The sequence below is a fragment of the Nelumbo nucifera genome, chromosome 4 (genome assembly GCF_055504915.1).
Source record: "Nelumbo nucifera cultivar China Antique chromosome 4, China Antique-T2T, whole genome shotgun sequence".
In the NCBI taxonomy this organism is placed as follows: domain Eukaryota; kingdom Viridiplantae; phylum Streptophyta; class Magnoliopsida; order Proteales; family Nelumbonaceae; genus Nelumbo; species Nelumbo nucifera.
Window position 1 is genome coordinate 9,575,572 of NC_142652.1, and position 24,349 is coordinate 9,599,920.

A 24,349-nucleotide genomic window follows, 5' to 3' on the forward strand; every position below is an offset into this window, starting at 1 on the left:
TTTGCTACCCCATTTGTGACCGTCGATTCTTTAACGATACGATACGATGATTAGATACTGCGAGTGCGACTCATGGATCAACGTTCAACCGCCCGGTTCAAGTGTAATTTGGCCCGTGACCTCATCAAAATAAATCAGATGTGTCCATTTAGAATATTCCCTCTCGATCCATATAATGCATCACTGCATCTAACAGCGTTAACTTGTAGAGGACGCCGCCGCATCCCATTTTTTAATTTTGAAGCTTTGAAATGGAGAGAAAGAAATACGCCCTTCAGAAAACTGGAATGTGCCCTAATCATCCATAAGGCTGCTTTTCTTTGCGGTGTAACCGTGTAAACACTAAACACTAGACCGGTGTAAATTTGCACTTCGGTCCGGTTTTGCCCATGTGTTTGTTTGTGGTGTTTTTGCACACCATATAAGTGAGTAATTACATTCACCGGGAAGTTTACATTGAGATTCGACGATAAAATCGATGTAAATTCACCCTCTCCTTTCTATCGAGGTAAAAAATCATCGTAGAGACAAAAACATGTTCTCACACCTCTTTTGCCATTGCAACTGTCTAAATAGGGGTGTAAACAGATTGAATTCAAATCGGATCAAGCAATATCCAAATTCGAATATGATTAGAAAATTTGATATCTAATTTCGAATTCGATTAAATATTTAAATATTTGATTTAATTATTTTACATAATTAATAAATATATAAAATAAATATTTTATTTATATAAAATACATAAATATATAAATTATCCATATAATTTAATTATTATATATATAAATTATATTAAACATTTAAATCTTTTATATATTATATATAAAAATTAAATAATCGATCAAATTTAGATATTTATCGAATCGAATAAAGTCATATCTAGATTCGAATCCGATTAGCTATTTGTTATGAATAAGATATCCCACTGCAATGGTCATAAGCTTTGGCACCCGATCTATACAATCATTGATCTTCTTCCCGTTTTACCCAAGTACACTGACTATTATCCCTCTAAATTAAACACCTTGTTCTACACAAGCTGTAGCACCAGATCTGATCAAGGGATGGCCACCGGTCTCAGATCAATCTTCTGTGCATTTTACCTTTTTTCAATTTGGAAATATATAATGCTGCAATTGCAATGGTGTTTTCTCAATTTTGATATGGGCATTTTCATTTTTTTGCCTTTGCAAATCACTATTGGACATATTGGTTGTCATTTGTTCCTCTCATCCCACTCCCACTCCAGTTGCATTACCGGTCGGATTAAACTTGTTACAGGTATCCCAACCCCTGTATCTCTTTTTAATTTTTTTTTTTTTTTTTTGTGATTTGTACATATTTAGAATGGAGTTTGTGTAAAAACATAGGGGTCTCAACCACAAATTTTGGTGTATGCATTTGGCTGTCTTATTATATCTAATGTTATATATGCTTGATTGTTGGATTTGGAATTCATTCTTTTTTTATTTTTATAATTAACAACATTGTATTAATAAATAGTGATTTTGTAGAAAGACAAATTTGGATCTCTTCAAAGCAAAAATTCTGTGCATGTTGCAAATGTTACCTCTCAAAACCCAAATTAGAGGTAATAATATATAATAGGCAGGTCTATCATAGCAGATAATGGCTTTTTAAGTAAAAAAAAAAAAAACTATGACTTAATCGGAAATATTGTTTGTTGTAGGATAACTGACACCATGTCTCATAGGGCTGCAAACGGATCAGATCCGAGATCTGAATTTGATTTGTTAACATTCGAATCCAAAAATGGATCATATCTATCTAGCGGATTCGAATTAAATTCGGATTATAATTGGATATTAAACAGTATAAATAAATTAGACTAAAAATAACTAAAATAGTATGCATTATTAATAAGATGAGCTAAAAATGGCATTAATAATATATTTTATGAACAAAATGAATTAAAAATTACTTGTATAAAAGTTGAACATATGACAATTTAGTGAAAATATAACATTAAGACCAACTTCGATGATAGATATAATACCTTTTTAAGTATATATGAACATATATATTTAAATCGAATCAAATTTGATAGGGGTAGATTCATATTTGACCAAATTATAAACAGATCAATTTTGGATCAGACTCAATAGGATCAAAGTCGAATTCAAAATTGGATGATCGAATACTCTTTGCAACCTTAATGTCTCATATTATTCTAATCATATGGGAGGCGAATGACTAATCTCGAGATTCAATTGGGATTAGTTATAGTAATTATTTTTCTCTGACTTGGACTCTAAAGCACATAATTTCAAATTGGGCATTTTTTTTAATTATACTTATGGTTTAACTAATTGACTAACTCTATACTTATTGTTTACATATTGTCTTAAAGTACTCTTACTGTTTTTGACAAATAACATGATCATTAAGTGTTGGTAGGAAAAAAAACAAAATATTGAATTTACGCTCCACTATTCTTTAAATTTTCAAAATAAAACCCAATTGATGAAAACTTTCAAAAAGATAGGAAGCAGATTGATGCTTTTTTTCCGTCTTTATTTTTGGTCTCCGTCTTCACCTCCACCTTTGCTTCCGCTTCCGCTTCTATCTTCATTTTCGATCTCTTCTTTGCCTCCACATCTATCTGTGTCCTTCTCGCAGAAAAATCACTGCTTGCAGATTTGGATCCCAATGTGGCTTAAGAGATGATTTGGACTCATCTTCTTCACTTATTCTCCTTAGTGGATAAAAATATTTCTTAACGTGTGATGTAGTACGTGATTTAGACCAATTGAGTAAACATTTACAAAGTTGATTTTCGAAAGTCCATCTTAGTACATATAGGGAGAGGATGATGCAGCAGAAAACGAAACTAATAAATTCAATGCAAATTGGAATTATTCAAAGGCATATAAGAAGCAGAGATGACACCACCGACTTAACTTAGTAAAATATTCATCGATATAGCATCATAATAGAATTTCTTTCTTAATTCGTTTTTACCAAGTTGGTTCCATCGTAGAGTTTCTATCTTATTTCGTAATTACCAAGTTAGCGTTATAGCAAGATTTTGAATTTATATTCAATTAGGACTTTATTTTTGAAGAGTTTTAATAGGATTCTATTAAAGAGTATGTTATTAAATTGGGATTGTTCAATTAAGACTTTATTTTTTAAGAGTTTTAATATGATTGTATTATGAAGTGTTTTTATAGAATAAGAATTTTTTTGTAAGAGCCATAAAAGATGTATGTCTATATAAAAAGTAGGGAGGAAAATGTTAAAACAATTTTTTATATTGAATTTTCTCATGAAGAATTCTTCTTCCAGGATAATTCAATTTTTGCTATTTTTTTTAAGCTTTTCTCAACATGTTTCGTTTCTATACTATGCCACGATGTTAATGAACTCCAGCCATGGATCGTCACCCACAAGCATCATGTCTCCTTTTGTTATCAGTGCATACAACTTCCCATTTATTCCATGGACAGAGCTTTCCTTTAATCTTGAACATCCCTTGGATTCTCATCCATCGCTCCATGATGTTCTTCGTTGCCATCCGTCGGAAACAACTAACAGTCGTTGGAGAACGCATATTATCAGATGCGGTGCTATTAAAAATCACAATCAAAATTAAAATGGACTCCAGTCCATCACTTTAGCGCTCAACTCCAAGGCGAGATATTTTAATCCGCCAGATTGGAGAACACGTATCAGATACGGTGCCATTAAAATTCACAAGCAAACTTAAAATGGATTTTCTTAACTACTGTGAACGTGTAGATTGTCGATCGAGTGCCGACACATCATCGAAAAGCTCACATTCTGATTCACCTACTAACAATTTTGGTTCGAAGGAAAACCCACATGAGCATTTGATATGATGTTCTTTCTTTCTATTTGAAGGCGATTCAGAGCAAGCAGATTTGAGGTACTTCTGCCAGAAATTGCATAAAGATTAATGTGCGAGGATATGCAGTTGGTCGGGCTGTAGACTTGTCTGTGTTGGAAGAGTATGATCAACTTATAAATGAATTGGAGAAGAAGTTAGAGATTGAGAGCTCCATCCACGGAATAAATGGGAAGTTGTATACATGGATAACGAAGGAGACATGATGCTTCTGGCTTTGTTTTCTTTTCTCCTTCTGAAAATCGATCAGTCACTTCTCTCTTGAGCACCTTGCTCACTTTTCTTCTTTCTTTGTAGCTGTTTCTATTTCTGAGAGCCGCGCATCAGATGCCCAGCAATGAAACCACCGGAAAATGTTCTGTTTGTTGATGTTGGTGGGACATGAGAAGAGTGGCTTAGAATCGGAAATGAATAGATGGAAAGGAGAGACATGAGAGATAGAAGAAGAATGAGAGGTTTAGAAGACAAGGATATTTTCTTAAAATTAAGTCATGTGGTGTGGCATGTGAGAGGAAACTTAAAGATACTTAAGAATAGTTTAAGAAATTTACCCATTTGAAATATGTTTGATTGTATGACTTGGACTTTGTTTCAAAGTATGAGAAAAGAAAGGACCACAGTTGAATGTAACACAATTTCAACCATTTGGTGAGTGGTCGTATGATTCACATTCATGTACTCCCTCACAAGGATAGTATATAGTTATATACCTAATCTCATATTCATACATTGATTCACCATTAGAAGGGTCCCAATCCCATGTATTGGTTCACCTAATTTCATATTCATATTCTGATGAGTCGTATGATTCACAATGGAGTGCTGAATTATTTTATTATATTTAGCTTCAAAAGAAATATGAAGACATCTCAATTTTCAAGGCAGGCGGAGGCAGGCAAGGCAGCAACCCCGGCCAGGTGCAAGGGGAATCAGAGCTCAGAAGAGAGGCGGAGGGGAATAATAAAATTGAGATCTACTCGGGTTCTTTATGGGCGTTGGGGGCCGGACCAAGGTTCCTCTTAAGCTCCGATGCCAGCTGCCTTCATTCTTCCCCAAAATATCCTCATTTCTTTCACATCCCACTCCGTATATGTTTCCCGGAACCAACTTTCTTGGGTCACCTTGACAGCCGGACAACCACTGCTGCAATCCATTATCGCCACCTTTGGAGGAGGAGGGGGAGAAATAAGAAAGCTAACACATATTAATATATGTTTCTCAGTCTCAGGCGATAAAACGAAAACATCGACTATATAAAACTTAAAATCTAATATCTATAAATATAATGACTAATATAGGCATTCATGGGTAGATGTAATTCAATCAACCGAGGAAATTAATTTTGCTAAAAGAGGACTACCAGGCGAAGATGAGGAAGCCGAGCTCCCTAAACAAACGCTTATTAGAAGAATGAAAACTGCCAGCAATGAGGCGGTTGAAAATTTTGCCGGAAAACTGCTCATCATCGTGATAGGTTCCTGGCTGCTACTGCTGGTTGTGGTTTCTACTTCGTTAATAAAACTTATATAGGGGCCAGGAGCAGGGAGTAGATCAGAATTTAGAAGCCTTGTCATGGATCTTCTTTGGTGGGCTATTGTCAAATACTGGTATTTGACTGACTATTTGTCGTTCTTTGCTTGACATATGTTGCCATATGTCAATATTATATCAACTTCAGAAAAGGTGTCTCTAACTTGGATGGAAATCACGAAACATACCCATGGGCCTCTCTAAAACCATTCGGATTTCTGTAATCTCCACGTAAATATCATTAGCAACTAAAATGGAAATGCCGCTCTTTCCCTTCCGAGTTCCGTCTTTTGCAATTGTGCACCTTGGACCTGGTTAATCTAATTCAACCCAAAAAAAGTAGGTTTGGGTCGGGTCTGTTTATGATTAATTAGGGTTGAAAAATATGAATCCACTTAATTTTGGGCTGGGTTAGGATTGAGGCCTTGGGTGTAACCTAACTTTGGGTGCAACCTAATATAAATAAATAATGCTAAAGTCAACCAAGTCAAACATTTGAACAACCTAAACCATGTTATTTTGTCCTTGACTCTCTTTACATATAATAATGCTAAGTCTACCTAATCCATTAATCTCAAGTATAAGAATTAGGTTATACTTGGTTTCCGTGCAAATTTGAATCAAGTACACACTTTTCACTTGGTTCAGTTTTGCATCTATTTGTTTGTAACTGTGATATTCATGTACAGCACAGATACAAAGTTTAGAAACATTGTATAGAAGATTCCAATATAAGCTTCTTCAAAGTGGTTCAGAAAAACCACTTTGAAGAAGTTATTCGGGTAAATATATTTACCCATATTCTCAGGTAAATAAGTTAATGACCATTTTAGTCAAATATGTCAATCAGCAGCTGATTGGTAAGACCTGTTATTGGTCTAACAAAGACTTAGGATTGAATTCCACCTACACCTGGGTTAGACTCCCCCCTCTCAAAATCAAAAAACATACACCATACCACATAACAGAATACCACACCATAAGTAGGGTGAATTTTAAAACTCCCAATTTCAATATTCGAACACGCTATGACCATGATCATGTCTAGTGGTCCAAAATATATCACACTTATTTAATACCAGTAAAGAACACCCCATGGTCTTTACTGGGATTGAATTCCACCTGCACCTGGATTGGACTCTCCCCTCTCAAAATCCAAAAAAAACACACCATACCGCATAACAGAATACCACACCATAGGTAGGGTGAGTTTTAAAACTCCCAATTTCAACGTTCAAACGCGCTATGACCATGATCATGTCTGGTGGTCCACAATATATCACACTTATCCAATACCAGTAAAGAACACCCCGTGGTCCTTTACAACTGCATAGATAAGAATATAGGTCATCAGAAGAAATAATCGCAATCAATTCATTTAAAAATCACTCATGGAGAATTGGTTCGTTAGTGTGTTAGTTGGTTTGTTGCAGCGTTGATGCAAAATCAAAACCCGCAACCAGTTCTTGGGGGAAAAAGGGGTCAAAGGCACCGAATACCAAAAAAACAAAAAAAAAATTCATTTAAGAATCTTTATTTCTATTGTATGTAATCTAGCATAGACTTGACGCAGGCGACCATTGTTGCTAAATCCACTTATTTGGACCTTGGATTGGGAAAAAGTAGAAGCAATATTAGAGTATAGTTGTAGTTAGCATTGGTTTATTTTAAAAATTTATTTCTATTTAATTCTTTTTTATTTTCATAAACTGAGCTTCAAATGTTGTTCTCCCAACTAGGGGTGGTCATTTTCAGCACAGACTCAAAATTTCAGTTTTGTTTTCAAGCCTAAGTCAGGCCCACAAATTTCAGGGCTGGACCTGGGCCAAATACTTCAGACCTGGCATATAACACACATATTTATATATATGTTATCTATACACAATTTATAAGGTCATTTGCTAGAACGCCCTTATAGTTTGCGATCTATTTACTTAATTAACCTTTCATTAAGAAGTATTTGTTTTTCCATCTGAAAATAATAACATGATCACTTAAACTGAATGAGAGATGTTCAAGGGCATGTGCCTATGAATGTTTATTCCAAAATTACCAATTAACACTTCTTTGTATAAAATTGACCAAATAGAGTGGTTGCTAGTGTCTTAATAAGGGCAAAAAATTGTATTTTTATTTTATTTTTCTTTTGATTAAATCTATTCATGTGGGTTAAGGTTAAAACTCTCATTTTCCATTGTCATCTAATGGAAGATCGATTAAGTAAATTGATTGCAGATTATAAGGAGTGTTTTAGTAAATGATCATAATTTATACATTATTTTAAGTTACATTTTATATTATATATTACAATATGCAACCTATAATACATGCTATATGTAATATGTTATCTATACTATCTATAAAAGAGCAAATGCCCATTTTTTTCTGAAATTTTCATTGGATGTTTTTTATCCCTCTTGTCCAAGCATACAACGGACATAAAGAAAACATATATGTCCCTTACTCTCACTTTAGAAACTACTCATGAATTATAAATAGTTTTGTCTTAGAGATACTACCTCACCCCTACTCCTGACTTGCCAGTCCACTAATTTATGTTGTTCCCCAATTGCGGTGTTTAAGGGTTCATAACTTCATGTACATGGCAGGGAAGACTGGGAGAAGCTTGCTATTGTTTAACAAATGTATGCTACATTTTGGATAAAAATTGTGTTTTTAAAGTCCGGAAGCACAAACCTCCAATTTTAAGCTTCGTGTTTTGAGACTTCAAATCAAAGTAATTTGACTTCAAATTATGTTCTAGAAAACAAAACACTTACTGCACATCCTCTCACAATTTTATTTATCACATTCAAAGTTCAAAAGCAGAAGTTTATCCAAACATAATCATGGCTATTAATTGATTCACATTGCTCAATTAAGCTATGTTTTGTTTGAAGAAGAAGGAAGGGAAAGGGAAACCTAATACCAGTGATCAAAAACAAATTGGCTAGACCTAGATCCAAATTCAATCCATGATTCCAATCCCGCCTTTATTCTCACACTAGTGAACGCAGATTCGTGGCTCGTCATATAAATGGGTTCAAAGTAGTAGACCTGTTCATGGGCCGGGTAGCCTAACGGTCTGGCCCGGCCCGGCCCGGCCTGCACTCTAGTCGGGTTTGGACATGTAATTAAGCCCACGGGCCTGACCTCGGGCCCAAAATAGCAAGCTCGTTTGTGTTTCGGGCCGGGTTCGGGATTTGTCAAAAAAGTCTGGCCCGATTAAGCATTATATATTTTATAAAATATATAATATGTATTTTATATAATATAAATATATAATATTTATTAGAATATATATGTATTAATAATTTAATATATATACATTTTTTATTTTTTCTTTATAATCTCTTTCTCTCTCTATTCAGCCGCTTCAGCAATAGCAGCGGCATGAGCTAGACTTCGGGCTTGGGCTCGGGCCCAGGCCCGGGTTTTGAGCTTTTTATGAGGGTCGGGCTTGGGCCCAAGTTGTAGGCCCGATGGTCAGGCTGGGCTTAGGCTCGGGCCTTAGAAAAATCTGTTAATACAGAGTAAAGCCCGACCCAACCCATGAACAAGTATAATTCAAAGTGATCCAGATTTTCCAAAATGGTCCATATACCAAACCCGCCCCAATTCGAAGATGATAGAGAAAAGACAGTCAAATCCCAAGTGGTCCAGATGTCAAAACTCACCCCAATTATTATTATTATTAGGAAAAATTCTCGATCGGTATCCTGTATTTTGGCTCGAGTGACAATTTGGTCCCCGAATTTTAAAATGCAACAATCCAATACCCAAATTTTTAAAATGTGACAATCAAGTATCCAAACTTTCAAAATGTGACAATCCATTACTTATTGTTAACCAGTCCATTAATCAGCCGTTAAGTGACATTTGAAAAGTCAAACATGCCCTTCAAATGCCATCTAATTCTCTTTATCAACCATCTAAACGTTGACAAAAAACTAAACAGTTCCAAATTCTAACTTCTTCTATTCAAAAAAGTTGATGACTGTTTAGGAGAATCTAGAATTTGAGACTATTCATTTTATTGTAAATGTTTAGATGGTTGATAAAGAATTAGATGACATTCTTAAGACATTTTGACTTTTCAAATGTCACTTAATGAGTGATTCATACTGGATTATCACATTTTAAAATTTGGAAACCAAATTATCACTCAAGTCAAAATACAAGATACTAATTTTTCATTATTATTATTATTATTATTATTATTATTATTATTATTATTATTATTTCGAGACAGTCGTATATAAAATTATAAACACCACATCGGACAACACATGAAATGGGTTCAAATTAAGTGATAAGTGAACCCGTTTTTCCCAAGTGGTGGGTCCATTTTAGGCAGAAAAGGAAGTGTGCTTTTGTGTCGATTATTTGGCCACTGTTCATTCAAGTCTCAACTCGAGAACTCATGGCTTTGGCTCAACTCTGAGTTTGTACTTGATTTTGTGATCCACGCCGTTGAATAGGACATTTTTTTTGCCTATTTGTGTATAAAATATTATATGAATTGTATATATTAGCATAGTGAACATTTTCAAATGTAAGACTAGTATGATATTGCTAAAAGAACTATTACTTCATCCTTGTGATATATGATAATATTGGTGATAATGCAACGGGCACCAGATAAGATGTTCATCATATTGTCCTCTCAAGTATGGAGGTGCTGAATCAAACCCAATGGTAAGATAAATTGACATTATGTGCACCTATTGTATCATAACCTCTTTATTTCCCGGTATATTCAATATGTATTACAAACAAAAATGAAAAATATTAAAGTTATTTAATCTTAATTTACTACTCTTTAAGTTTGAGAACTAAATAATGTTTTAACAAAACAGGTAAAAAAATTGTCACCCAAAAGGCCAAAACCCAACATAACCCAAATGGAGTTAAGGCCCCGTTTGGTTTGTAAGAATAGGTGTATGGAATCAGAATCATAATGAGTTATTCTGATTCCAATTGTTTGATTGAACGGAATCAGAATCTCATTCTTATTCCTATTGAAATGGCATTCCTCTATTTAAAAAATGGTTGTTTCCTGTCTTTTTATTGAAAATGAAATCCTATTCTTAATTCCCGTTCTCATTCTTATCTGAATCAAACAGACTGTTGGAATAGAACATTTCAATTCCAACTGCAAGCCAAATGGACCCTAAAATCTTCTTCCAACACCCTACTTACAAGATACTAAAATCACATGTTAAGAATTAAGTATCTTCATTATACGGTTCAGACCGCAGAACGAAAAGGCCACTTCAATTTGCACATTAAATGATATATAATTAATAACAGCTTTACTTAATAGACATTTCATTAGGATCGTGTATATATATATATATGAAACCATTGGAGGGTAGTCCATCCGCCCTCCTTAACTCTAGTGGTAGCGAGATTGATTTGATCCTACATCTCTACCAACTGAGCCACCAACATTGGTATTTGTATATCCTTTTGAGAATGGTCAAATGATTTCTTCAAACAGGTGAGAAAATGTGTGAACAGGCATAGATGTAGGGTTTTCTTATTTTCAAAAATATCATAGATGAAAATACAATACAAACGTTGTTACGGAAGGCCAATTAGTTAAAGTGGCCGCAAATTGTAGGAGTGTTTTAGTAACACACTAACCGGAGAGTACGTTTTAATTAGTAAGTATAAAAATTACAGGTTTGTCTAAGAAAATGGCATTAAAATAAAAATTAATAAAAGTAAAGGAAAATTTCTGATTAGTATCATATACTTTTTCAGTACCCAAACTTTTAAAATATGACAATTAATTATCTATTGTTAATTAGCTATTAAATGGCATTTGAAAAAGACAAAAATATCCTTCAAGTATCGTCTAATTTTTTTTATCAATCATATATCCAAAATGTTGATAAAAAATTAATAGTTTTAAATCCTGCCTCTTTGAGGTCACCAGGATAGGACATGTTTTGCATTTTAAAGTTGGGAGACGAAAGTGGCAATAGACCCAAATTACAGGAAATTTTCCCTAAAATTAATGCAATTTTCACGTCTTTTATTTCCCGCGAATAACTCCCTAGAGTCGACGAGACAAACCTACTAGGCTTACGGCTTACCAAATCCCTAGTAGTGCTCGGTGCTCCCTCGTGACCTTCGGAAAATACGCATTAGACCTTTTGTTTTCCATTTATTCCTTTTTCATTTGGGGTAAACAGATGAAACAATGGGGGGTGCTTTTGTACTTTCGGTGCGAGAAATCACTGTTGCAGCAGCAACTTTATTCGTCCTCAAAAGTCATTCATCGTTCTGTCAAGCTAAAGTCTCCGTTTTCTCCATTTTTTTTTTTTTTGTCTTTGATGCGTTCTCGTTTTAAGGTCTTTCATTATTGGAAACCTGCAATTCTGCATGAAAAGGCGAAAGCTTCCAACATATTTTCTGCTTCGAACTGAAGTTTTGCTGCAGAGATCGAATTCAGTGTCGCTTCGTTTAATCGTTTTCGTTTTGTTAAACTAACCTCGAACTGAAATTTTTTTTTTGGTTGGCTTCTTATTATTTTTATTTTTTTTCTAAACATTAGCTAGCTTAGGTTCGAGAGAGCTTGTAAGTCTTGACTCCACTGTCGCAGAACTTATTTGAATCTCTTCATCAAATTCTGTTTCTTTCTTTAGCTGAATTCTTTGGACGAAGAAATCGTTGAATTACTAGTTCCATTTCGTTCAGTTGATCAGTTGTAAACGATTAAAAATTTCCAAATATTCTTATCTTCAAACTTGACGGACAAGTAGATAACATCACAAATAATTTCCCTTTCCATATTAAAAAACAGATAAATAATACGATAACACTTCAATTTAGAGTTTGCGTCAACTTTGATCTCTCTTTTGTTTCGTGTCTCCATTTATGAAGCCTGATCCACTTCACTTGTCTTTTCTCTTGAAAATCTACTCGGAAGTCCGAGAAAATCTCAACAACTGTGTTTGCCTAAAAATCCTAAACGTTCAATAAAGATCAAAGAAAAAGAAGAAAACAACAACTGATTGCAATTCTAGCAGGCTAGGTGATTCCAGCAGCTTTTTAAGGTGTTAGGTGAGGTCAGTGTAAAATCAGATCTTCTGCACGCTTGTTGTTCTTTTATATATCGCGCGATTTCATTGAATGTCGGTCTGGTTATTAACTAGGTTACTGTATGACAATGAGACAGAATAGACTTCATGCTGCTATGGAAGAGAAACAGCAAATTCAAGAGTTCCGTTTCGGAGAAAAGACGAACAGAAGAAGAACGAGGACGATGTCTGTTGCTGCTTCAGATCAGGAGGAAGAAATAGAAGAGGGAAAGGGCAAGGAGCAGGTTGTAGATCTCGATCAGTAAGTGAAGTCTTTTTCTTCCTTTTTTTTTCTTTACTTTCTGCTTTGTTGTGCCCAACGAACGTGTGCCGGTATTTTGGGATCCGGAGATTGGTAATTGGCGGGTACGTATAGTTTGATCGTTCCATCGTCGTGGTCTCGTGGACTGTTATGGACTTACCTTAAGGTCCTTAACCACATAATCGCAAGAGTCTCGTAGGCTCGTAGCCCCAGGAAAAGAAGGTAAAAAACAGAAACAAATTAGGTTTAGCAATAATAGAACACAGAGAGATGTGAATCTTTGCTCTGGGTGCAGCACGGAATCATGATTAAAGCTCCGAAATCATGTTGTACGAAGTTGGATCCATCATCCATGTGGTGAAGGGTTTAATTTGGTCTGGAAGACTATGCATGTCTCTAAGCTAACTCTTTGAGAATCTGCAGCTAAAAGCAAAAGCATCAGTCAAGCTTTTAGAATCCACTTCAAGACATCCATCCCCCCATCCCCTTAGTAGAACGGGTCTCAGAGATGATTCAAAACCAAAATAGATAGAATTAATGCAGAGATGAGGGATGATGGTTGGTGATAGTTTGGCTTAGAGATGATCAGATGATTCTATATATGGTTCTATTGCAAGCTACCAATAGATTCGTACTTGAAAGTTGAAACGGGGGATTGCATTTTTTCCCGGCCGGTGCTAGAAACGATGGACAATAAATATCATGATCAAAATCGTTTTCCCTTTGTACATCAAAAGTAGTAGGGGTGTCAATTGGACTGGATTTGGTCCAATCCGATTCAGTCCAATTTAGTCCATTTTAAATTGATAAGGTCCAATCCAATCGAATGAATGTTTTTAGACCAATTTGGAACGGTCCAATTCAATGTATGGACAGTCCAATCTGTTCAAATTTATTTTGATTTAGATTAGTTTTAACTCAAACCTGATATTCTTGTCTGTCCAATCTAATAAATATTTTGGATTGTATTGGTCCAATCCAATATATCTTGTTAGTCCATTCAATCTGTCCAAATTGATTTTGGATTGGATGGGGTCCAATCCAAAATCAGTCCATTAACACCCTTACATCAAAGGTGTATGTCTTTAATGCTTGTTTCAGTGTTTGTAGGGAGTCAGGAATCAAGTTCACATTATTTGATTTAATTTCCATACAGCTTAAAGCTTAGCCCTATTCCCTTCTTATCCCATGCACGACACCGCCCTAGGGGCGAGTTACTGTACAATACTCTCATCTCAATTGGATTTTTCTACTTGCAAGTGCTATGATCAGTTCACAGGTAGATGTAATTATTTTTCTAAATTCTCTGCCTTGATGATAGTCTTTGATAAAGAAAACTAAATTTAGGCGAACTTTCTAGTTTCATTCATATATCAACTAGCTAGCATATATATACAAATTGACAAATAGCAGAGTTACTCGCTAATAATATTTTAAATATATCAATTTTTATCAATATTTTAGACACTATTACATTATAAAAAGTAACATACAGCAATTTCATGTTGAAAAACTATTAGCAAGTAAAAAATACTATGATTTTACTGATAAAAGATTTAAGCTCTCTTCTACTTAATGATAAGAGGGAAAAGAACTAAGAAAAACATAGAGCAAGGGATCTTATTTGCAATGTTGCATGGATTTGTACATGGACATGCATGGTCCGACACTACAGATTCTTGAAGGCACATAGGCTGTGTTTGTTGCATGAATTAGTACGTATACGATGAATGCCATTTTTCCCAACAAATGTTATTTAGGCTTAGGGATGGTAATTTCCCCCATAAAATTGCTCTGCCCCTAACGGGATGGGTTTTCCCCGACTGTAAATGGTGACGGGGAAAATATTTTTTTTTTCTCTGAATTAGGGATGGGACGGGGACGGGTTTTATATATAATTCCCCGAACCCCAAGGTAAATTAGTAAAATATCCTTAGGTTTAACATTGATTTTTAAAATATCTCTAAATTTTTTCTAAATTCTTAAAATCCTACAATCCCATAATTCAAAGTATCATTATACAATTCCTAAAATACTACCAAATTTCTATAATCCTATTTATAAATTATCCACAAAATAGATAATATTTAGGTGATTGTCTTGAAATGGGGAAAATTTGGGGATCCCCATCCTTGACGGGGAGTGGATGCCCCACCACCGGAGACGGGGCTGAACATCTTGACTAGGGGGGGCAGGGACCGGGAGGGGGTGCCCTGCCCCAAATTGGTATAATCGCCTAAGGTGTTTGTTGCATGGATTAATACATATGCGATGAATGGTATTTGTTTAGGCCGTGGGGGTACCTTTTTTTAGAATAATTAAAAAATAATAATAAGGTTAAGATAAATTAACAAGATAGACAAAAAATTGAAAAAATCTTAAAATTTTATTCTATATGAAGTTTGATGTATACAATTGTTTATATATGAAATAATAAAACGGAATTGAAAAAAATATATAATAAAATTAGAATAAAATAGTATTATATAATTGAAAAATAAAATTTATATACACATATATTAATATATTATTGTATATGTATATATAAATATTATTAAACATATATGTGGGCCATGTCAGGAGCGGAACCCACTTTACGGCCTTACATTTTTTCCATCAAATTTTACTTACATTGTGTTCGTTTGCTGTGTAACTCTGAACCAGATAAAAATTTTCATTTGGTTACAAAATTTGTACCAACTCCCTCCTAATGTTGCTTTTGTTTCCAATCAGAAGTGTCAGCTCTCCAGATTCATATCACTTGTGAGGTTAGTGACAAATATTTTAGTTTTGGCAATTGTCATGCACTAATTGGTGATGCGGCATTGTTGACAGAAAATCTGGAATCTTGTTTTATAGGCTTTCTGATGTCTGAATCAGGAATCTGGAATTAATATATATATATATAAGTGGGCCATGTCCATCGCCTTAGATGGGGCCATTCCCCCTATGCCAAAAGTGCATGGATTAGATGATCCACCTCAGTTCCGGAGACCTATATCCTTGACCACTGGATACATCAGTGTTTGACTGTTATGCATTATTGATAAAATGTTTAACTTGATTTTTAAAAATCTATATTATGGTTCAAAATTTTTGTAATATTGGGCTAATTCCAATCGAATTAATACTATAAATAGCGTTGTTCTAACAAACAGTTTTATACACAGTGGCGACCCAACTGTTTATGAACAATTTTGGCAAAAGATGGGAGATAGAAGTACAATTGTTATTTCTGGGTGGCAATCAATGAGCTATCTTTCCGATGTTGGAAATATTTGTTGGTTCCTAGAGCCTGAGTTTACCAAACAGGTTAGACGATTACACCAGTCAGTGGGAAATGCTGTAACAGAAGATCGTCATATTGTGGTGGGGACAGGTTCCACACAGCTCTTTCAGGCGGCACTTTATGCTCTTTCTCCACCAGATGCATTTGAACCCATCAGCGTTGTGTCCGCTATTCCTTACTACTCGGTGAGTTCAATTTTTGTGAACTACTCTACTATACCTCTTAAGGCATAAAAATGTTCAGCCATGTTGTTAAGTTGTTGATTGATCTCAATCTATTACCACAAAAAAAAAAAGCACGACCATTTATCCAGACGTTTAATTATGCGTTATCAAAAAACTCTATAGTGTGTAATTACATTTTGCCCAATCATCTTTGGGCTTTTGCAACCTCTTACGTGCTACTCATTTGCTTATCACAGGTAAAGAAAAATGGCTTCTGATCCCCCCTCTTTTCTCTCCTTGGAGTATGGTTAGAACTTGTTTAAATAACACTGTTAGTTGCATGCATGGGCACGTGGAGCTACATTTAACTATATGTATTATTTCAGCCAATTTTCCATACTCATCCTGTTAAGGTTAAAAGAAAATACAAGAGAGTGGAGTCAATTTGGACTTTTTAGGCTAATTGAGTTATGATTTGGGCAGTTGAAAATGTAAAAAATATATATATAAAATAAATAAATAAATCTTTTCAACCTTTTGAAATGCCAAAGAAATGAAAGGGGCAAAGGGTATTTTGGTCATCATGTTGAAAATAAAAGAAGGCAAAGAAAAAGAAAAAAACCTCAAATTGTGTTTACCCTCTTCAAGTAGTGTCATTTTCTAAGTTATTGTATGACCCACTAGAAAAAATTCCTGGCTAGGCCACTGCGGTGGCTGGGTTTGATCACAGATCTTATCAAAATATTTGTTCTTCATGATGATTGCTGAAATGAAGCTTGCGTTTTAACTTAAGTTTTAGAAGTGCAAGGCAAAACAACTCTGTAAAATCTATTGAGGACTTGCATGTTCATTTACAGAGTGTTGTGTGCCATATTTCATATTATTCTTATACAGAGAATTCACGTTTATACAGAGATATATATCTCACAAAAAATTTTCCATCATGACATATTTCTTTACCCATCTGTCCAGCCCAGTCCATCCTGGGATTGGATCCGTCTTGAGAATGACCTTCTTTGACTTGAGGGCAGGGGATGCCCTAGTCTTTGGCAGTGCACAGATGTCTATGCATGCATTCTTTTGATACTTCTCAACAGGTTTGTGATATCCAAACTCCCGTCCTTCATGTTTTACCTGATGTGGTTTGCCTTTAAGCAGAAAGTCTTATATATACAATAGAATGGAAAGCAAAATGGTGGTGGTTTGTAAGAATTAGTTAAACGGTCAAGACTGGGTCTATTTTATCTCCAAAGCACCAAGTCTCTTGAAATTCTTGCTTGGAATGTGATAGTACACATATCATTATTTCCTGGTTTATAGGCTCACCGGTGTTTGTTACAGGCTTGAAATGAGGTTTTACTCTTTCTCCACAAATTCCTTTTTCCTTCAGTACTGATAAGAAATCATTTACATCAACTTGTCATGCCTACAGTCGTACCCTTCAATTACAGACTACTTGAAATCAGGGCTTTATAAATGGGCTGGTGATGCTTATACTTTGAAAGGAGATGAGCCTTACATAGAGCTTGTTACTTCCCCAAACAATCCTGATGGTTCTATCAGGCAAGCTGTGGTTAATCGCGATGGAGGGACAGTGATTCATGACCTTGCTTACTATTGGCCACAATATACTCCAATTACATGTCTTGCAGATCATGATCTCATGCTTTTCACCATCTCCAAATGCACCGGCCATGCAGGGATACGAATTGGGTAAGCTACTCATATCATTGTCCTCTGAGCCTCTCAAAATTATATCCCTACATGTCTCGATATTTTACTTGGCTTCAGCATTGATTCTCTTCTTGTTCTTAGTCATTGAAACACTTGGACTATAACTAGAAATTGGAAGTTGCCATTATGATCCCAACTTTGTTCAAGGGAAAGACTGATCACATATTAATGTTGCAGATGGGCTCTTGTTAAGGATAAGGAGGTGGCAAGAAAGATGACTAAATTCATAGAGCTGAATACCATAGGTGTATCAAAGGATTCGCAGCTCCGAGCAGCAAAAATCCTGCAAGTGGTATCGCATAGTTGTGAGCAGTTGGGCTACCCTGAAGACTCAGAGAGCTTTTTCAAGTATGCTAGCCGTCTCATGGCTGATAGATGGGACCGGTTGAGAGATGCAGTCAGCCAAAGTGGGCTCTTCAGTCTGCCTGAGTTCATGCCAGAGTCTTGCAATTACGCTGGCGAGATGACTACACCGCATCCTGGTAAGTGGTAGCAACACTTAAAACTACTGACAGGATTGGATTATCAATAAATTTAATTAAAGATCAATATATGTTAATAATGGCATTTACTATTTCAATGCAGCTTTTGCTTGGCTGAAATGCGAGGGGGGCATAGAAGATTGTGAGAACTTTCTAAGGGGCTATAATATCTTAACAAGAACTGGGAAGCATTTTGGTGCTCAAGGAAATTATGTTAGAGTTAGCATGTTGGATCGAGAGGAGACGTTTGACATGTTTATAGAGAGGCTATCAAATATCCGGTTATAACAGCAGCCCTTGTTCAAATGGTGAGGCGTTCTATCTATGTTCATGGAGAAGGAAAATCAATTCATACATGTGTCTGTGTGATGGTGGTTTGTTTTGTGGTCTCGGCTAGAGAACTTCCTTTGTTTTTCTTAGTTACTTTGTTCTTCAGCATTTCAATTTTATTATCAGGTCTAAATTCTATCCTCCTGGTTAATTTTCCTTCTTTGGGTGGTGCATGTGGATATTTGGACAATTGTTATTAGGACTTAGGCACAGAGCTCCCGTCCAATAGGGGTGTCAATTGGACTGGATTTGGTTCAATCCAGTCCAGTCCAGTCCAATGTGAGTCCATTACAAATGGACCTAGTCCAATCCAGTCCAATGAATATTTTGGACTTGTCCAGAGACTGTCCAATCTGTTCAAATTCCTGTTAATTTAGACTGGTTTCAATTCAAACCTGGTCCATTGATACCTATGTTTTTATTTTCTATCAATGGACCAGATATTGGTTCAACCCAATATAAATTCATTATGGACGGACCAGGTCCAATCCAATATGTCATATTGGTCCGTTCAATCCATCCAAATTCAATGTCTTATTGGTCTGTCCAATCCATCCAAATAGATTTTGATTTGGATGAAGTCCAACCCAAAACTAGTCCATTGACACCCCTACGTTTGTAGCCTTGTAGATTAAGATTTTCTTTGCTTTACTTTTAAGTTTTTAAGACAGGCGGACACCTGAGTCAGCCGGATGAGCCAAGGTTATGATGTAGAAAGCGAACCTAATCGTTCTGCTTGAGGTGCTGAGACTGAGTCCAGATCTGGTCCAACATACGGTCCCAATAGCCATTTCAGCTGCACATTGGGATCGTCTCACTGATACTGCCAAGTTTAGTATTGAGTGCACTGATACTCTAATGTTTTTAGTTTCAACTAAAGCACATCATACAACCCTTAATGCACATTTGGTAGATTATTCAAACATGAGATATCTGTTAATTCTCCTTATGATCTTGAACTAAAATTAATTAGGTGATCGTCATAAAACTAACGTCACAAGGTATTACACTCCAAAGGGTGATATTGTCTGATACTGTGGTGTAGTGGTTATCACGTTAGTCTTACACACTAAAGGTCCCCAGTTCAATCCTGGGCAGTATCAATCGGCTCCTTTTATTTTATATTTTTTTATTTTGGATTAAGGCCGGTGCCCCCTGCTCCTCCCTTCCCATTATGACAATATGCACTTAATTGGTTAATTGTCATAACGTAAATATTTGCACATGTATTATTATTTAATAATGAGATATTCGTTAATTCCTATTATATAGCATTTTTTGCCTTTAATTTAAATTATATTTAGAAATAGCTAGTATTAATAGAAAATTTAAAATTGATAATAAAAAGTAAAAAATTATTAAAAGTAATAAAAATCATTAACATTCCATATAAAATAATAAAAATCATAATAGTTCAATTGGAAATGTTATAAGGCTCCTTCTCCTTAGATCAATCAACCATTTTCTTCTAGATTAGGCCCAATTCAGATTCGCGCCAATCCCACACACATAATGTGGGCTGATAAGAAACCTTAAGTTTGACTTTGAAGTTATATACATATATGGTAAATATTATATATAATATTTAGATAACAAATTTTATATAGATATATGCTATAATAACTCAATATATAGATACCAAAATTTTATGTATTCTTTTATGTTAGAGTTAGCATGTTGGATCAAGAGGAGACATTTAACATCTTTATAGAGAGGCTATCAAATATCTGACTATAACAGCTCTTGCTCACAGTGTGTGTGTTTGGCATCAATGTCGTTATCTGAGAAAATGATGTCACGTAGGTGCCACATCGGAGAAAGCGGTGCTTTAAACAACACCCTCTTGTTTGGTACCGTTTTTTCAGACCATGCCTTGGAAATCAGGAAAGTGTGGTATAGAGCAACGCCAAATTCAATGTTTTCTGAGAAAATGGTGCATTGCTTCCAATGGTGCAATGATGTGGCATCAATGTGAGTATGTGACATCATCTTGGACATTGAATAATGTAGATCAATGTTGAAAACATTACTATCAGCACTAGTACCAAACAAAACAAGTGTTGTTTTCTCAGAAAACGCCTATATGGCAGCACTCCTTCCAAACAAAATCTTATAATTACACATGTCTAGCACCGTTTTTATGAAAAAACAATGTGATGTTCCCAGCACCTATGCCAAACACTTATGTAAGGCATTATGTCTATGTTCAGGTAAAAGGAAAGTCAATTCATTGGTGTGTTTTATCTTTTATGGTCTCGGCTAGAGAACTTTCCTTTGTGCAAGGCATTATGTCTATGTTCAGGTAGAAGGAAAGCCAATTCATTGGTGTGTTTTATCTTTTATGGTCTCGGCTAGAGATCTTTCCTTTGTTTTCTTACCTTGTTCTTCAGAATTTCAATTTTATTATCAGGTCTAAATTCTATTCTCCTGGTTTACAGTTCAGCTAAAACAGGGAAAAAGGTCCTACTTTAATTTCCAAAAAAAGAAAAAAAAAAGAAAAGGGGCATATTGATTTTCCTCCTTTGGGTGCATGGATATTGGGACCATTGTGATTAGGACTTGGGAACACAATTCCCGTCCAAGAGGGCATCCTGTGTTGTTGGCTTGTAAGTTGTAGTTTTGTAGATTAAGATTTTCTTTGCTTTACTTTTAAAATTTTGGATCTGCACCTCACAGAGCACGCCTCACACCAATCTAACAAGATTTATTGGCCATACATTGGGAACATCTCCCGCATTTGTATTTATTATTTATATTTATGGGGAGATGTTCTTAGTACAGGGTGGGATGTGGTTGTGAGGTTGGTGTGAGGCACACTCTATGAGGAGTAGATCCCAATTCTATTTTTAACACAAGCGGACACCTGGGTTGGTGTTTGGCACCGAAGCATTTCATAAGTGTTCCATTTCTATTGGTGTATCATGCATGTACCATCAGCAATTAAATGGAATCTACAAAAAAAATGCATGACAATCTTGTTTTTCACAAAAAGCGTTTTTTGTAATGATTAGCTTTGAGATTCGGGAAAGAATGGTTTCTTGAATTGCCTTGGTGACATGCTACATTAAAATTTGAAAGAACTACTATTTTTCTGAGATGTCACACAGTTATCATTATAAATATATTATAATATAAGTCAAATTACTTAAAAGAACATGCAAAACGAAGTGCTCGTGAATGAGGACTCACTTGTGAAAAGAAACGCTTATGAAGGTTATGATACAAATCAAACCTAGTATGTGTTTGGTTCCATTTATGTTTATTGAATAACTGTTTGTACTTTATTTGCTAGTAAAACTGAGAAATGCAATAATTACAACCGTTTATGACAATTGGGTGCCACTAGGCACCATTAGATGCCACTTCAGCATAATAGTGAATAAATGCTTGGCCGCTTGTGGAAGGTTCAAAAAATAAATTCTACAAATGGCTGGCATGTACATAAACCAAAGTTCACTTTTTACATTTTCGATGTATGCAGAAGAACAAGAGAGAGAAAATGCTGAGATGACGCCTATGTGGCACCATCAATAAACGTAAACAGTACCAAACATTACTCTAATCATTCCCATTGAAACAGGTTTGCTTGAAGTGCTGAAACTGAGTCTAGATCAGTCCCAACATTCGGTCCCAATAGCCATTGCAGCTGCACATCGGAAACATCTCACCATAAAAAGTAGGGGAAATGTTCCTGATGAACGGCTGAAATAGCTGTTTGGAACCGTGTGTTATTGGGACCCTATGTTGAGATCAGGTTGGGAGTTGGGACCCAGGTTCAAACTATTGATACGTACGCTTGATATTGCAAAGTCTAGTATTGAGTGCACTGATTATGTTTTCTGGTTTCAATCAAAGCCCATCATACAACCCTTAATGCACACGTGGTAGATGAATATATGTTAATTTTATGTAGCGTTTTGATGATTTGAAGTAAAATTAATTGGGAACTAACATTACAAGAAACTAAACTCCAAGCGTTATTTGCGTCTGATGCTGTGGTGTAGTGGTTATCACGTTAGTCTTACACACTAAAGGTCCCCAGTTCGATCCTGGGCAGCATCAATCTTTTTTCATAGGAAAAAATGATACCTGATACCGTTTTCATGGTTTGCATACTTTTTGGACTAGTGTACCAATTGAACCACCCATTAGTTAGGTGGATTGGGATCAACTTGATTCACGTTCATCTGTACTTCTATTTTAATTTTATGAGTTTCTTTCACTTCAATTTTGCTTAACAAAGACTGTATAACTATTGTTTAAACATGGTTATATGTTAATAATTCTCATTTTAGTGATCCTGAAAATTGATACATATCCTATGGTAATGGTTCAAATATTTATGGATACTTGAGACCTGGGGAGACACCATATCTTGGTTCAAATATTTGGGGGAATTCATTAATGACCTGCATTGCATGGAAGAGGGAGTAGATGCTAAACGACCACCCATCTTGTTCACTGATGACGGTCATTCGTAAAATTTGCACGAGAAATTTATCCATAGGAATGGCAATGGGGTAGGTTCGGGGTGGGGATTATATTCTTTATTATTGATCCCGATTCTGAAATTAACCTCTATCTATGAATCTTCCGTCCCCAACAGGATGGGTTCTCTGTAGGGACCCAAATCTCCGAAATATTTTTAGATAACAGTAGTTTTTTAAAAATAAATAAAAAAACTTAAATTATAAATAATGTTTTAAATATAGAAATAATATAATAATATATATAAAATTAGGATCGGGGGGCGAGGACCTCAATTCCCATCTCCGTCCCCGCCTCACCAAAATAATCTCCATCCCCGACCCAATAAAGTCGGGAAAGTCAGATCCTCGTCGCGAATGAGAAAAATTGTCATCCCTATTTACCCATGTTTTACTGAATTATTGCAATTACCATCTTATGCCGATCCGCCTATGATTTGGAGGGCAATTTTAAGATACCATATGTTTTGAACACGGTAGTGATTAAAATACGCATGAATTTACCCCCCCCAAAAAAGTAAAAAATCTCATATTCGATCGATATACCTTAGAAAAAATATAAATTTCATTTTATTAATGATTAAAATAGTAATTTTGAAATTTACTTGCGCATGGCAACGTTTAAGAAATGCATCATAAAATTAATGTGAGTTGAGACTTGAGAATAATATTGAATCCGTCCATATATCCATTTAAATCCTTCCACTGATAAAAATTAAAATGGTTTTTTATCTATGATTAGATTAGATAAACTACTGATCATCAATCTTCATCACCCTATGGGCTATGGTTTATGCCTCTTTATCCTGTTTGACTGGGCTTCACTATTCTTCTTCTTGAAGCCGGAGCCTGGCCATCAAACACTTAAAATTTGCACCATAGGTAGAGTCATGCACAAACTATGAAATGGTTTCTTTCTATACATTTGCTCCAACCACCATGGATTAATCCAGATCCCAGATTTCGACAGAAAATTTGATTCATGGATGAGGATGACGAGGTTCATTGTATCTTAGCTTGTAGATTAATTTATTATTTAATGTTTTCAAATGGGGGGTTGTTTCCAATTTCCCTGTTTCCGTTTGTTT

General features: G+C 35.3%; 1 protein-coding gene, 1 long non-coding RNA gene and 2 other non-coding genes across 10 annotated transcripts; 3 read left to right on the forward strand and 1 right to left on the reverse strand.

Annotated features, from left to right (window-relative positions):
• Window positions 1–4,700: 4,700 nt before the first annotated feature.
• LOC104591458 (uncharacterized) lies at window positions 4,701–5,386 on the reverse strand. Its single transcript, XR_734257.2, has 2 exons — window positions 5,253–5,386; window positions 4,701–5,055 (listed from the first exon to the last, which is right to left on the reverse strand). It is a non-coding gene; the product is annotated as an uncharacterized LOC104591458 (long non-coding RNA).
• A 6,369-nt stretch (window positions 5,387–11,755) lies between these two features.
• Window positions 11,756–21,066, forward strand: LOC104591457 (tryptophan aminotransferase-related protein 2-like). 7 transcript variants are annotated; one of them, XM_010250295.2, is made up of 6 exons: window positions 11,756–12,501; window positions 12,612–12,775; window positions 15,946–16,249; window positions 17,661–17,941; window positions 18,140–18,444; window positions 18,548–18,925. In XM_010250295.2, exons 2-6 carry the CDS (start codon window positions 12,630–12,632, stop codon window positions 18,730–18,732), a joined length of 1,221 nt encoding a protein of 406 aa, XP_010248597.1. In that variant the 5' UTR covers window positions 11,756–12,501; window positions 12,612–12,629; the 3' UTR covers window positions 18,733–18,925. The 7 variants fall into 7 exon arrangements, with proteins under 7 accessions (XP_010248597.1, XP_010248599.1, XP_010248598.1 ...); XM_010250297.2 differs by having other exon boundaries at window positions 12,617–12,775; XM_010250296.2 differs by having other exon boundaries at window positions 11,756–12,496.
• TRNAV-UAC (transfer RNA valine (anticodon UAC)) lies at window positions 19,805–19,877 on the forward strand. Its single transcript has one exon. It is a non-coding gene; the product is annotated as a tRNA-Val (tRNA).
• Window positions 21,067–22,763: 1,697 nt separating the features above from the next.
• On the forward strand, window positions 22,764–22,836 carry TRNAV-UAC (transfer RNA valine (anticodon UAC)). Its single transcript has one exon. It is a non-coding gene; the product is annotated as a tRNA-Val (tRNA).
• Window positions 22,837–24,349: the final 1,513 nt, after the last annotated feature.